Raw genomic sequence first — 15,590 nt, 5'->3', positions numbered from 1 at the left:
TTCACTCATTTAAATAAATTTAGTTTCTATGGAGAGTTATTGGTCCTCAAATGATTATATAATACCTTATAAATAAGGACATTTAGGTTTTGGTTGAATTGTTAGCAAAGGAACATACCATAAAAGACTTGTGGAACGTTCAGCTTTATTTAGATCAATGTGCCCCATTTGTATCCTGTTTCTGGAGCACATAAAAAGCACATCACTTCTCTACTGATTGGGTTGATCAAACTTGAGTATCGAGAGACTTCAGATATCTGTTGAGTTTCTCTAAGATGCTCTATTTTGTTTTTGTTTTAACCATTATAAAACTAATGCACCCACCTTAAGAGATTTTATAAGCAAAAACTCTTCCATCAATCATAGCAGATTAGACAACTTCTTCATCATACAAACATTTCCAACTAACCTGTAACTCTTTCTTCAACGAATACAGATAGAAGTCTGTAGCTCCTATACTGATTACTTTTCTTACTATAACTCTCATTTTAACCAATGATTAAGAGTCCATGATATCCTTTTATTCTGCGGGATGCTGAAGGGAACTTGGAACATGGTACTTGTACTAAGGATTTCACAGGTTATTTGCATATAAAAGCCTAAAGAAACACAATTAGCTAAATTATTTCAATTAAATGGTGTGGAATAGAGTATAAATTTAAAATCTCAGGATAGGGACATGATAACTCTTTGAAGGAAAAAAAAAACTTTTGCTTATTGAAAGATTAAACACTTGGGAGCCGAATCCTAAAATTTACCTGAGAGGCATTTTGCATCAATGAAGGTGCTATCTGGCCATTTAGCTCCTTTCCTAATATAATACAAAGCTATCTTGTCTCCAAACTAAAAACTTATCATGAGGCTCTTGTGTAATAATTTTTGTCACCAATTTCTGAATAAAATTTGGTAGGCAATACAATGCTGACAGAAATCCAAGAATTTTAGATACAGACCTGATGAGTCATCTCAATGAATATCCTCATTTGACAGATGAGGGAAAGGGACACCATAAATGTTAAATGATTTCCCATAATTTTTCTTTAAGTATATTTCAATTTCACCTCCCCCACCGATCAACAACAACAAATATTTAGATGTGTATCCAAGAGGCATGGGAATAATAAAACTAAAACCATTAAAATAAGAGGCTAATAACAATAGAGCAAAAGTAGGCTACAGTTACATCAATTTCACTACAAAAAAAAAAAAAAAAAAAACGGAGCATCAGTCTGGGCAAGCAGACGTTCTGGAGAGCAAACTGATTGATAGGCAAACTTCAGCTTTTAGGATGAACATTTCTCTTTTTCATGTACATCAACATAACCTTCTTCTCTAAGTAAATACTCAATTAGGAAGCCTTCTCATCCCGAAATAAGACCTTAAACTCTAATATTTGGTCATCCTAAGCATCCTAAGTGTTGTGCCCCACAAAACAACTCAAAATGCTCCAAATTTCTTTATTCTTGGTTTAGACTCCCAGGCTGATTCTCATCTCTATCCTTAGCACTTAGACTTTTACTACTTACCATGTGTCATCACCTACAATGCGTTAGGAACTTTTTATTGAACTTATCTACTCATTAAAGAAGCTGGATTAGGAAGCCTATAAATTCATTGTCCATAAGAAATGTATTAGCCTAGGGGCACCTGGGTGGCTCAGTCTGTTAAGTGTCCAGCTCTTGATTTCAGCTCAGGTTATGATCTCATGGTTCATGAGACAGAACCTCATGTCCAGCTCTGCACTGACAGCATAGAGCCTGCTTGAGATTCTCTCTCTCTCTCTCTCTGTCTCTCTGTCTCTGTCTCTGTCTCTCTGTCTCTCTCCTTCCCCTTCTGATTTTCTACCCTGTTCATGCTCTCTCTCTCAAAATAAATAAATAAACATTAAAAAAAAAGGAAATGTATCAGCCTAAATGACTTGGTTTATACAGTCTCAGGTTTATATATCCTAATTTCTACTATATTTTCAAAGCCCAGCAAAACGTCTACCATTTAGTAGGTGTTTAGCAGTTTTTTTCTAAATGAATGAGTGGCCACAGAAGCATATAATCTAAAGTTTCAAAGACAAACTTGTTTTCTGCAGAAAACAAGATAGAATTAGGCTAAGGCCAAACAATAAACATTCAGTAAGGTTTTTATTAAGTGTTTTTAGTCTTAAAAATTTTTGTGATGTAGAAAATTCAAAGGTGGCTGAATGTATATTTATAAACCATACATTAGTATTGTTTACAAACCATACATGGGCATTATTTACATAATCTAATACAGATTTAGAGGTTGCCAGTTCTTTTTGTCCTTAGAATTTTTTTGATGGAGTTTTAAAATCATGTAAGCATAGGCATTAAATCAGTATGCTAGACTGACCTTTGCTAGAATGAGAAGGAATTTTTAAGAATTCCTAATCACTGACAATGCTAAACTAGACTAAAATGTACCAAAAAACAATACAAATGATTTTTAGGGCTTAAATTGAAAACATTTAAGGATATAAATAGATATAATTTTAAATTGCAAACTATAATTAAAATGAAAGGAGTTTCATGTTGGGGTTACATTAGATGAAAGAATGTATGTTTAAGGTATAGGGATTTTTAAAAATATTTATTTATTTATTTTGAGAGAGAGAGAGAGAAAACGCGTGCGCACGGGAGAGGGACAGAGAGGAAGAGAGTGAATCCCAAGCAGGTTTCACAATGTCAGTTCAGAGTCTGACATGGAGCTTGATCTCACGAACTGTGAGATCATGACCTGAGTCCAAATCAAGAGTTGAGCACTTGGCCAACTGAGCCACCCAGGCACCCCTAAGGTATAAGCTTTTATAATGCAGGAGATTCAGTCATTTCAAAAGAGCTGAAAAGATCGCCTTATGATTTCTCTGTAGAAAGAAATATTTGTAGATGATTTACCTGGATAGTTTCTACCTCAGTTTAATGTATTTCTATACTTAGGCTGCTAATTCAAATAGTTAGCTGCTCCTGAGACTTCGTATAAGAAATAAAATTTCTCTAAATCAAAATTTATTTTACATTCATCAGGGAAAAATATCTTACGGTGAGTCATTCTATAAGATAAAAAAGAAATAATTTTCAGTGTGCATTCCACCATATATCTGGATTTTCATGCATTAAGATTGCTTGAAATACATTTTATTTCCACTTGAGTGAATGAAAGATGAACTGAAATTAAGCTATTTTTTCGGGAAGGGGTATTTCCCTTAGATCTTTCTGTGTTTAGGAAAATAACATATTAGCTGCATTTACACATTTCTAAGAGTGAATCAATATTTCTTTTCAATTAACCTGATGTTTTAGGAAACCAAATAATTTTGGATACTGTTATTTTGACAGAGTTCCTTCAAGGTAGAGGCTGATTTACCCTGTAAATGGTAAGCTTGACTTTACAGTCAGAAAATGCAGCTATCACCTATATTTAAGATAATTGCTTTAAAAGATTATTTGCCAGAGTAATTTCATAACTCTTCATCCCCCTGGGTCTCTTTGCCTGTGATTTTGAGTTAAATTTTTTTTTGAGTTTGTTTCATTTTCTTTCTATTGTCGAACATTCTTCCAACCACTCAAGTAATTTATTAATTTTTACTGTGAGTGTATGCACACTGAGAATGTTCTCCTGCTGCTTTCAATTAAATCTGCAGCTCCTTGCTCTATTAATCCATTAACCTTAATTCTGAGGCATGCATCCAGAGATTATTATTATAAAACATTTGTGGCAACCTCACTCTTATTTCAGGAATATTTTTTAAATTATAGAAAAAAGATGATGTCCCTGAAAAAAAAACACAGAAAAATCAAGAATAAAATATGCTTTTTACCGAACTTAAAATAAATTTACAGTAACTTCAAATAATATATAGATTTGTTCCTAATGCAATAATACTAAAAACAAAATTCACTGTGATTATGGGAGAAGTGTGATGTACCAAAAAGGGCTGGAATTCAGTAGTTACTATTTAGTATCAGATTTAAAATGTGAATGAGGAAATGTTTTCAAACCAGCATTTTCTTGGATAGCTAGCAGTTTTGTTAAATCTAAGCATATTTGTTAAATAAAATAAATACTCCCCTAGAAAAAAAATGCTAAACAGTTTATCACATTTCTCCATTTTAAGTATTTTTACTCATGACTATTTAATATTCTTTACAGATTCTTGCAGTGTCAAAAGTTTTTTTCAATGTCTGTGATCTCTATTTTACTTTAGGTCTTCACTGGGATCTTCACAGCAGAAATGGTTCTCAAGATTATTGCCATGGATCCATATTATTATTTCCAAGAGGGCTGGAATATCTTTGATGGAATTATTGTCAGCCTTAGTTTGATGGAGCTTGGCCTGGCCAATGTGGAGGGATTGTCTGTACTGAGATCATTCAGATTGGTATCTACTTAGACTATGTTTATATTCTGTCACTGGCATAAAATTTATTTTGAAAATGAATCAATGTGTATCTTATCCTTACTTTAATAATATTTTAAATCTACATCAATATGCATGATACTCTAAGAAAATACATAAATATTCCCTTTAAAACTAAGAATGATACAAATGGTTGAAGCATTTCATAATGATTAGTTATAGAGGGTAAATTTAAAAACACATGTGCGTCTAAAATTATGTTTTAAATTCATTAACATTTTTTTTTTGTTTCAACTCTGTAAAGAAATGCAAATAAAAACTTCAGGACTCAATTAATCTTAGCTTTTTTTTTTAAGATATGTGAATATTCTTTTTTTTTTTTTAATGTTTATTTTGAGAAAGAGATAGAGCATGAGTGGGGGAAGGGCAGAGAGAGAGAGAGAATCCCAAATCTGCACTGATAGTGCAGAGCCCAATGCACGGCTAGATCTCACGAACCGTGAAATCATGACCTGAGCCGAAATCAAGAGTCAGATGCTTAACCAACTGAACCACCTAGGTGCCCATAATCTTAGCTTTTTATCAACCTTACTTATATTAGTGGGAACTACTTTAAAGGAACATGTAGGAAAATATTTGATACCATTAGCATTTAAAACAATGGTGTAACAAACGTTTTTATATTTGTCAAAAAAAAATTATTTCAAAATATGTAAAATTTTATTGGAAATTAAGTAAAAGGTGTATTTTTTTTCAAATTGAAAGGAAGACTTCATGTAAGTTTTTTAAATCAAATTTATTTTAGTTTTATTTTATAAATATCCATTAAAATATATAACTCAGATTTTTAATATTTCTTTTTACTCTAAAATGTAGTCTGAGGGTGACATTAGTTTACCCAATCCAATTTAAAACATTGTAATCAAAATATTAATTTGTTTCTAGGGATATATCTGCTGATTAATCAGAATGTTTTATTTATTCTGAAATATTTTCTTTTACTTTTACATTTAAATGATATAACTTGATTTACAATTCTAGTATTGTTAACTCCTTTTTTCTGGATTTGAATTTTAGTATGGTTTGAGATTTTCATATCCCTCAGAAGTAGGTCTATAATATGGTATACTAATAAAACAATGTCTAACTAACTTCTAAAATTATATTGTAATTATACTGAGAGTATTTTTTCACTTAATTACAGCTTCGAGTTTTCAAGTTGGCAAAATCCTGGCCCACCCTGAATATGCTGATAAAGATCATTGGCAATTCTGTGGGGGCTCTAGGTAATCTCACCTTGGTGTTGGCCATTATTGTCTTCATTTTTGCTGTGGTTGGCATGCAGCTGTTTGGTAAAAGCTACAAAGAATGTGTCTGCAAGATCTCCAGTGACTGTCAACTTCCACGCTGGCACATGAATGACTTCTTTCACTCCTTTCTGATTGTGTTCCGCGTGCTATGTGGAGAGTGGATAGAAACCATGTGGGACTGTATGGAGGTCGCTGGCCAAACCATGTGCCTTATTGTTTTCATGTTGGTCATGGTCATTGGAAACCTTGTGGTACGTATGTATTACAGATGCTCATATTTAAGAACAAGATCAAACTGTAGCAAGGAAGGTGGCCTGATGCAATAGACAGCTCTGGTTTGATCTTCAGTAACTTAGACTCAAATCCCAGGACTAGCACTCTGAGTTTGGGGGAGTTCCTTAGCTTCTCTGAGCCCAAAGTTTCCCAACTCTGACACTGGAATAACAGAGCTGAAATCTTACGGCTGGTGTGAGGATTAACTGAGGTACATTTGTGAAAGTTTGGGAGCAAAAATATTAGTTTTTTTCTTTGTTTTTCTTTTTCAAAGAAATGCTTTTATGAAGAATAATTTAATCCCAATATTACTGTTAAGGCTTGAATTATTTTTTTATCCTATCTTTACTTTGAGAAGAAAATGATCTCCAGTAAATCTAAAAATATAACTGTCTATTTTATATTGAAATTGATCTTTGCACATTCATAGTTCATATTGTTGGCTCACTCAGAGGCATAAGTTGCACATTACCAAATTTTGAAGATAAATTTCAATAAAATAGGCTATTGTATTGTAGCTATGTATTGTAATTATTCAAATGCCTTGGAAATGGTCTAAATATATCCTTCCCTGAATTTACTTTATTAAAAGAAAATAAGTTATTGCAGTTTAAGGTTTCATATGTATGGACACTGACAAGATTTTAAAAGCTTACTTTCAGTTCTGACCTAAAAGCACAAATGTAAAAGCACAATTTGCATATTTATGTGTTTTGATGCATAAGTTTCTCAATTATGTGTGGACAAAGTGTTCTTTATGCCATCATACTGAACCTTTCCTTTGAGAGGTACATTTCCAGTTAGACTGCTTAAAAGAATGCTTGTGGAGGGATGCCTGGGTGGCTCAGTCAGTTAAGCATCTGACTTCAGCTCAGGTCATGATCTCATGGCCTGTAAGCCTGGAGCCTGCTTTGGACTCTGTATCTCCCTTTTTCTCTCCCCCTCCCCTGCTCTCACTCTGTCTCTCTCTTTCAAAAATAAATAAAAATTAAAAAAAAAATTAAGAATGTTTATGCAATAACTGTAGACATGCATTTTTTTCAGAATAGTATATTAGGAAGCTCTAGATTATGAACAAAATCTGATACAGAAATAAGGAAACAAACTAGGGTTCTTGCTTTGATGGGAAGTGTGTTAACCTTATATATTTGCATTTAGAAATCTCTGCTGTTATAAATTTGTGGCCATTGGATGAAGGAATTTATATTAAAAGTATACTGTTTTAACACATACCACTAGGCTATCAAATAAATAAATTCATTATTTATACACACAAAGCTAGACACATTCTCTAGACAAACTAATAAAATGAAGTAAAATGACTAAAATGATCTTTTTTTCTCATTGGCTAAAACCATAAATTGGGATTTTTGTCTCTTCACTGGCAACCCTGAGTAGACAATTAAAGTCTTAGAAGTTTTCTTATTGTCCTTCTTCACGAAAGAAAAGGCACTTGTTTTATCGTTTCACCCTTACGGCAGGTAGAAGATTTCAGGTCCTTTAAATAGTGTGTGATTAAGACATGCGTCTGAAATGCAGTAAGCATTCGTTGAATTAATTTTAGTAAAGATCTATGAATTCCCTGTTTAAGTTATTAATTTATGAATACTTCATATTAATGTAGCAAATTTTCTTGTTTTCTTTTAGGTTCTGAACCTCTTTCTGGCCTTATTGTTGAGTTCATTTAGCTCAGACAATCTTGCTGCTACTGATGATGATAATGAAATGAACAATCTCCAGATTGCAGTAGGAAGGATGCAAAAGGGAATTGATTATGTGAAAAGTAAGATACGGGAGTGTTTCAGAAAAACCTTTTTTAGAAAGCCAAAAGTTATAGAGGTCCATGAAGGCAACAAAATAGACAGCTGCATCTCCAATAATACTGGAATAGAAATCAGCAAAGAACTTAATTATCTTAAAGATGGGAATGGAACCACCAGTGGTGTAGGTACCGGAAGCAGTGTTGAAAAATATGTAATCGATGAAAATGATTATATGTCATTCATAAACAACCCCAGCCTCACTGTAACAGTGCCAATTGCTGTTGGAGAGTCTGACTTCGAAAACTTAAATACCGAAGAGTTTAGCAGTGAGTCAGAACTAGAAGAAAGCAAAGAGGTAAGAATGCCTTTAAAGTTTTTGTGGCATTTCCTATAATAACCATGCATTATGGTTATTTAGTATTTTCATTATGCTTATATGCATTACTAAAAAGTATACTGAAAGTCATATATATGACAATGTTGGAAAATTATGAGATATTCTTTATTGGGAAATCCATTCATACAAATTCCAACTTTCCACAGGAACTCATCATTCTGTGTAATTAGTATATTCATCTTCTTGACAGTTTGAAAATCTGGCTAAAAATTGTGGCCTGTCAAAACATCAACCTTATTCAACACATTCTATTCTACACTACGTTATGCTCTTTAGATGAATCAGTGAACTGTATTTTATTGATCATTGTGAAAGTGTCATCTCCTTACCTTCTATATTAGGTTTTGCTATGATTTTTTTAATGTGAAAGTTTTGTGTAGCTTTTGTTCACCTCTGAAGGTTTATTGACTATGACAGAGTGTTATTCATTTATGAAAGTATTACACATATTAGGACAGTGCAAGAAGCACTGGTTACATTTTGCCCAAGGATGAGCAAATCTATAAGGTATTCCAGATTAACTTGAAAAATGCTAAGAGCTACTTAGAGAACCTCCACTTGAGGATTACAGTTAAGAAGTAAAAGTTGAAAATCTGCTCTTATTGTCATATTACTGTTGTTCAAAATAAAACAAAGAAGAAAGGGAATTGTTCCTACTGTGTGATTAGAATTAATAGGATCCCACAATAGCCACTTAATGGAATTAATTCTGCAGTTTTGCGTTGTGAAAAACAACATTAAAATTTTTACTACTATTCATTTTTGGACTTCTAACATCCCAGTAGGAAGTAAGTCCAGTACAGAATTATAAAAGACAGATTTTAGCTTAAGGGTATAATATTTAGCACCACAGGAATCAGACCAATGATGTCTGATTTTGTGAGCATATTTTAAAAACCTCTCTTTTTAAGAATGGTATCAATAGAATTTGTATAAGTAATAAGTAGTTGACAATGTCATAACTCATAGCTCCTGATCCTTTCTTTCAGGCATTTCAGCACTGCTGAGATATATTATAATACCAAATTTGAAAATATTTTTAAAGGTACAAATACATGCAAAATGAGGTATAATATTCTTGGAATTCCACTCAAAGTCTGCTTAATGAGCTCAATTCTAATTTACAAATTGCTCATTCTGATAAAATAAGAATTTAATTCTAATTTTATTTTTCATCCCTAAAATAGACCTATTTAAGAAAAACACCAATTAATGAGCACTTATTGAGCACTTTCTGTAAATTCAGCACTCTGCTGGGCTACTAAGAGTAAGGAAGAGTTAAAGGAGAACTCTATAATATAACCCCTTTTGGGAAATCTCAACATCTTTGAGGAAGCTAACATTAATTCTTAAAATCATTCAAGACCTATTAAAAAGTTTTATCCTGCAGGACTGAATATAAAAATTAGAGATAGTGAGAAACAGCAAGAACATAGCAAGCTGCTAAACGGAAGAGATAAAATTGAAATAGGTGTCCAAGTTTGGGTCAAATATGTGATCAGGAAGCCAAAGCAAAACCCTACCAAAGGAAACTCACAGTTGAGAATGGGCTTAGTATTAAGGTGTAACAGTGGAACAATCAGCATGAATAAAGTACTGGCTGAGAAGATACTGGAAAATATGTTTGGGTGAGTAAGGTGTTTCAGAATGTAAAATCTTTGAAGTGGAAAAGTTTAGAATTGGCGATACAGTCAATAAGGAGCTATTTGTTCTGAAGCAGGGGAAAGTGATGTTTTAGGCAAGTTTGTTTGGTATCAGTGAATTTATCTTGGGGAATGTGGTAACAATCATTTGATAGCAATGAGGTGATGAAATTCTGGGCTAAGGTAATAAGCATGGGCACTGAGACCTGGCAGTTTGACAAACTAGTAAAGAAAGACTCCGGGAAACTGGAAAAACAGTAATGCCACTGAAAGGACTTCTTAGAAAGGTTACCAGGTTTAAGTAGGAAGAGGAAGAATTCAATTGGAATATCCTGAATTAGAAGTGATCGTATTGGGAGTAAAACCCTGGAGGAGAAATCAGGGTTTAAAAACAGATTTGATAATGCAGATTTCATAATTACCTGATTCCCTGAAAATAGAGGAACTTACCAAAGAAGTTATAATAAAGAGAAAATAAGGTAAGATTAGGGACAAGAGTAGCTTGGGGTCAAGAAGACGTTAAAAAAACCCCAAAAAACAAAACAAAAAAAAAAAACAACAACAAAAAAAAAGACAAAAAAAAGAGGCAGAGAAACTTTTGCTACATTAATGTCATAAATTTTATCACATTGGATTTATGGAAATTGAATATCTTAATTTCTTTCTACCAAAAGGTTGATTTCCAGAATATTTCAAAAACTCTATAGTGCCCACAGATATTTCAAATGGTTGCTTAGAAGAATATCACCTCATTGTCATATCTTCTTAATTGCTAGAAAATCATACACTTGGTGTGTGGAGACACAATGACTTCATTATTAAGTTCTGGAAAACATTTTATCATCTGAACAAAAATTCCTCTTTGGTGACTCTTTTTATAACCATTCTATCCTCTTCCAAGCTAAATTTTGGATACATGGAAACCAATAATAGAACGTAATGAAATTAAAATTATGTAAACTAGCTGGAAAAATTCATCAAACTAAATAGAAAAACTAAAGACTTTTATAAAGCTAGGATAAAATTTCAGATTATTTCAAAAAGTAGAAATAAATTCAACACATTTTATATGGATGATGTTTTAAATTAGTACTAAAAAAAAACCCTGAAAAAGTAATAGGGCAATTCTCATATATGCTCACACAAAGATTAAAAGTACATTGTTCTTAAAAATAAAAGCAAAAAATTAGCATGTTCTAACATAATACAGTGGGTTTAAATTCCAGCAAAGTTCAGTTTTAACCTGAAATTTCTCAAAACTGCTGGCACTGAACATAGGTCACATTTCACATGCATATTTATGTTGGCTGGGTTATTCTTTCTTAATAACTATTGCACACATACACATACACACACAAATGAAAAGTAACATATCCACAAAGTGACATTTTGGTTCATGCTTCTAAGTTTTTGACCACAAGTAGAAAAAGAACATTGAGCTATGCTTTGAAGAGCACAGAATATCCTTTCTTTTTGCTGACAAAGTAAGAAATCATACAACCTAACCAAAAGAGTGCTAACATTTCTCACTAAAAAACAAAACAACAACAACAACAAAAATCCCTGCAATATATTTCTGCTTTAAGAAGAGGCAATAAATTAATCATTAACTTAGATGGTATTTGAAAACTCTAGTCACTCTGCTCCTTACATTCATATTTGTCATATTGTATAATGAGCTAAAGTACAATTGGGAGAAATGATCCCTAAAATACTTGTTAGAGATAAAGATATGAATTGCTGTTATTATATTTGTAACATATATATTCATACATCTATATCTAAATCCATTATATCTATATATTTTGGTCACTAACATAAATGAGATGGTATGGAAACAAATATAAAGCTTTGCATGAAAAAATGTAAGAGAATTAAAGGTATAGATTTCAAAACAGTGATCTTTTTATATTGGAAAAACTTGGAATCATACAAATCTTGTGACAGGATAGTAATGTAGAATTTTATTTTTATATTTTTAAAGTTCACGTAATCATGATTTCTTGGAATATTTATATAACCGAGTTTTTACAATTTTGTTTATAAAAGGTTTTATTGTCTTCCGAGGTGAGGATATAGAATAAATGCTCTTAAGAATCATATTTGAAGTTGAATTCCAAAGCACAATCTAGCAATATCATACTCTGACCTTCACTGCTTACCATTCTTACTTCTCACAGGGGTAAATCCAAGCTGGAGCCATCAAGAATGCAACTCTGGTGTTTTTTAACCAGCCAGAGGCTCGTGCCATCACTTTTACCCGGGTTACCCAAGCAAGTTGTACATGTACAATCACTTTCTAAGTAAATTTTGACTGGCCTGCATGCTACTCAGCTCTGTTCCTTCCCCTGCCATGGCAAGGAAGTGCCAGATGTGCCCAGCTGCTCTCTGCTGAATCGTGTGACACATCACAGCATGGTCAGGAGACACGGGCAGTCCCACATCATATTTGATTCTGCTAATGAGTTTTCCAGTATAGCCTTTTAAACTTTTAAAAGCAATGATTGCATGCTCTATAGGATTTATATCTATTTTAAAATATGATAGGAATGTTTAAAGTTCAATGTAGTCAAGAATTTAAGAGAGCATGCATTTTTTTTATTTCTCTGCTTTTATTTCATTAAAATAAGACCACAACTCTTTGTTGTTGTTGATTCAGCCCTTATAAGTAAATTGTATACTAAAATGAGTCTCACAGGATTTTTTTGATAGTGCCATTTTCAGATCATTATATTCAGATTCATGAATATAATTTTCAACCCTTATAATTCATTTGCTCCAGATGGAAATGTTTGCTTTCATGTTGTTTTTAAGGCTCTGTGAAAAACAAAAGCAAGGTGATCATAAGTTTTTGGATATGAAGGGCCATAGTCTGTATGTATTTGGGCACCACATATCTTGGATTTTTATGTAGTTTAGGAAAGTTGTTGAGTCGTATGTCTGCAAAACCATAAGTGTTCATTGGAAAATAAATAAAGAAGGAAGCATCGTGATATGGGATAGGAAAAGTTCACTGTATTTTTATCATTAAATAATTGGTCCAGTGTATCCATTTAAAAAAAATTCCTTTATCTACATTAATTTTCCCTAAATGTCCTTTCTACCCAAAACTGAGCAGGTAAAAAAGAGACATAGAAAATGTCCTATTTTTTAGTATTAAATATGGTTTTATGAGGAGTAAAGGGCATCTCCCAAGACTGCCATAGGTTTGTACATAACCAAGTCTTTATTTTCTTCACTCAACTTTCTCTTGTTGATATCAGTGCTTGCTGGACTCTCAGCCAGAGGGGGGTTCTGGGAGGGAAATTACAAAGCAGAAGTAGAAAGTTCTCGAGTATTGGCAGTTTCAATACTTTCGGTGAAAAAAAAAATCTAACTAGAGTTTGGAGTTGTCTCTAGGTTTAATTTATACCTGCTCTCTTCTTCCTTAGGGATAACTGAGAATTAGTTGGAGAATGAAATCAGTTCAGAAATAAAATTATTAATGAAAAGTAGGGAAAAAATACAGGTCCCTGCTGATTTATACAATTTTTGTTTAACAATGACTATTAACTTTCAATGACCAACATTAGCCAGTGAAAAAAATCTGATTTATTTTTTCTTCACAAGCAGGACAGAATTAAATGGTACTGGAGAATTATCTTTTACATCATGTTTATAACAGTATTCCCTCCATTTCAAAGTCTTCATGGAAACTGTAAATAGATACTTGATGAAGACCTCAAGCACGTGCTCTTCTGGAAAAGGCACTGTGCTGTTTTCAGAATCTGGAGAGCAATGAAAGTACCTCTGGGCTTTCTCTGTCTTGCTCTCAGTGTCTTCCAAACACTCTCTTTGTGAAACTGAATGTGAGGCAACTCTTCCAGAGGCACAGATGGGTACGTCAATAGCCATTTTAAACCCATCGTGACCTTTAGAGAACTGTTTTGGTGTGGTAGCGTACTTCTGTTGAAATAAAACCCAATTAAGGCTAGTTTAGATGGAAATTTTTGTATATCTTCTCAAGATAAGCCAGTTTTTTTTATTTTGGTTTCTTGATGCCCTTTTACCTTACTTTTCAACTACCACATAATTATTTTCACTTTCAAATATCATGTTCTTATTAACGCTGTTTTGAAATTAAAGAAGCACCAGGGCTGTTGCACTTTTAAAATGTGTTGAGGCAAAGCCACATACACATGGTTTATATTTTTAGCCATTCAATAAGTGGCCTAGAAAAGAGAACTATTGGTTTTAATCTTGTTCTCCCTGCCTTGGACAAGCAGCCCAATGGCCTCCTGGTGTGTCTACCTATTCTTCAAGTGAAAGATCGTAAGTCAAGATATGGATATGCATATCCAAAAGATCAGACTAAGGCCCTGATAGTATGTGTGATCAAAAAATTTTCCTCTTCTACTTGTAAGACAAAACTCAGAAGTTATGAGAGAAATGGCTAGATTTTAAAGGCAATCTGTAATGGCTGAATCTTTTATTTTTGCCTCTTGAACCATATAGCAGTTTGTGAGAGTCAAGCATTTGATAGCTGACTGAAAATAAATGAAATGTAAGCGCATTTCAGTGGAAGTAGGCCAGTTGCTAACATTCTCTTCTATCTCTGAAAGTTAAATTTCATGTTTTAATTGGATAAAAATCAAGAGCAATATTCATCACAAAGGAGAATTTCTATATGAGTTCATGTTATTAGAGGGAAAAATGGTCTCATGGCCTTTATGGGTGCTGATTCTGTCATTTCTTATGAATGGTATTTGTAGTCAACCTTCTTGAAAACTACATATTCAGGTACCATGTCTTTGAGAACATGGTTCTTGGATCAGCGTGCAGCTTCCACAGTATTGCGCCAGGCTTCTGCTACAGCCAGGCATGTTTTCTGTGGCTGAATTAGGCCTGGAGAATGTTGCATCTTAAAACCTGCTTTCCAGTGTGCATTTGTAGAGCATAAGCCATCATCCCTCTGTAGATTCAGTAGTTTCTACAAGGGATGGAAGAATCGAACTTTTAAGTGCCATAAAATATTGGAGGGGTAAGGAGAAAATAGTACAAGAACACAAGTTTGAACTTGTACTATATGGTTTATATGGAAGTTTTCTACAGTTATGCCTATATACCTAATTATATTTTTCTAACTACTTCTAAAAAAGTATTAATTTTATTATTTAGTATAGTATTGAGTTCCTTAATATGGAAAATTTCATTTCAGGTTTCTTGGCTTTTTTTTTTTTTTTAATACCACTGTAGTATCACAGCTATGGCAATATAAAGAAAGTAAGTTATTCTTTGTGTTTATCATCAGTCACTTGCTTTTAAATCAGTTACATGCTTTTAAATAAATTTGGAGGTCATTTTGGTAGGGCTATGATAAAATGTATCACAAACTATGCTCTATCAGAGTATGAGTGCCAAATATTGAAATAACTAGAAAATGTTTAGATTACATAGATGGCATTATATCAATGTACAAGCTTTTAAATTTCTAGGATTTAAGTTTCTAGGGTACAAATTAATTCTTTAAAAAGACAGCAGTAAAATCCTTTATGTATACAGTGACTAAAGCATATCAGGCAGTATATCATAATTAGTAAATTGTAACTTAATAAGAGCACATTCTAAGCTTTACTTTATAAGTAAATTCACAACTTTTGAAATTTTATATGGTTGACACAAGATTTTTGTAACTTCATAGAAGAAAATGTATGTATTTCCCTATGACAAAAAAAATGTGGCCTATGAAGATTACAACAGAACAAGCCTGATACTCCAAGTTAAGAAGAATTAACTTATGTCAACTTCCACAGGGAAAGGAGTTTCCCACAAAACACTTCTTAGTGAAATGAACAC

The 15,590-nt window shown here is 32.9% G+C and overlaps 1 protein-coding gene across 5 annotated transcripts in view; it reads left to right on the top strand.

Annotated features, from left to right (window-relative positions):
* The window catches only part of LOC112861444 (sodium channel protein type 3 subunit alpha), a 115,453-nt gene that overhangs the window by 75,118 nt on the left and 24,745 nt on the right, over window positions 1-15,590 (top strand). For all 5 annotated transcript variants that reach the window (XM_025924834.2, XM_086718790.1, XM_025924857.2 and 2 more), the window contains 3 exons: window positions 4,217-4,390; window positions 5,574-5,930; window positions 7,600-8,070. In XM_025924834.2, coding sequence (XP_025780619.1) covers window positions 4,217-4,390; window positions 5,574-5,930; window positions 7,600-8,070 — 1,002 coding nt within the window. The remainder of the gene's footprint in view (window positions 1-4,216; window positions 4,391-5,573; window positions 5,931-7,599; window positions 8,071-15,590) is intronic.

The sequence above is a fragment of the Puma concolor genome, chromosome C1 (genome assembly GCF_028749965.1).
Source record: "Puma concolor isolate L17-30 chromosome C1, mPumCon1.1.hap2, whole genome shotgun sequence".
NCBI lineage: Eukaryota > Metazoa > Chordata > Mammalia > Carnivora > Felidae > Puma > Puma concolor.
This window is presented reverse-complemented; position numbering and strand designations above follow the sequence as displayed.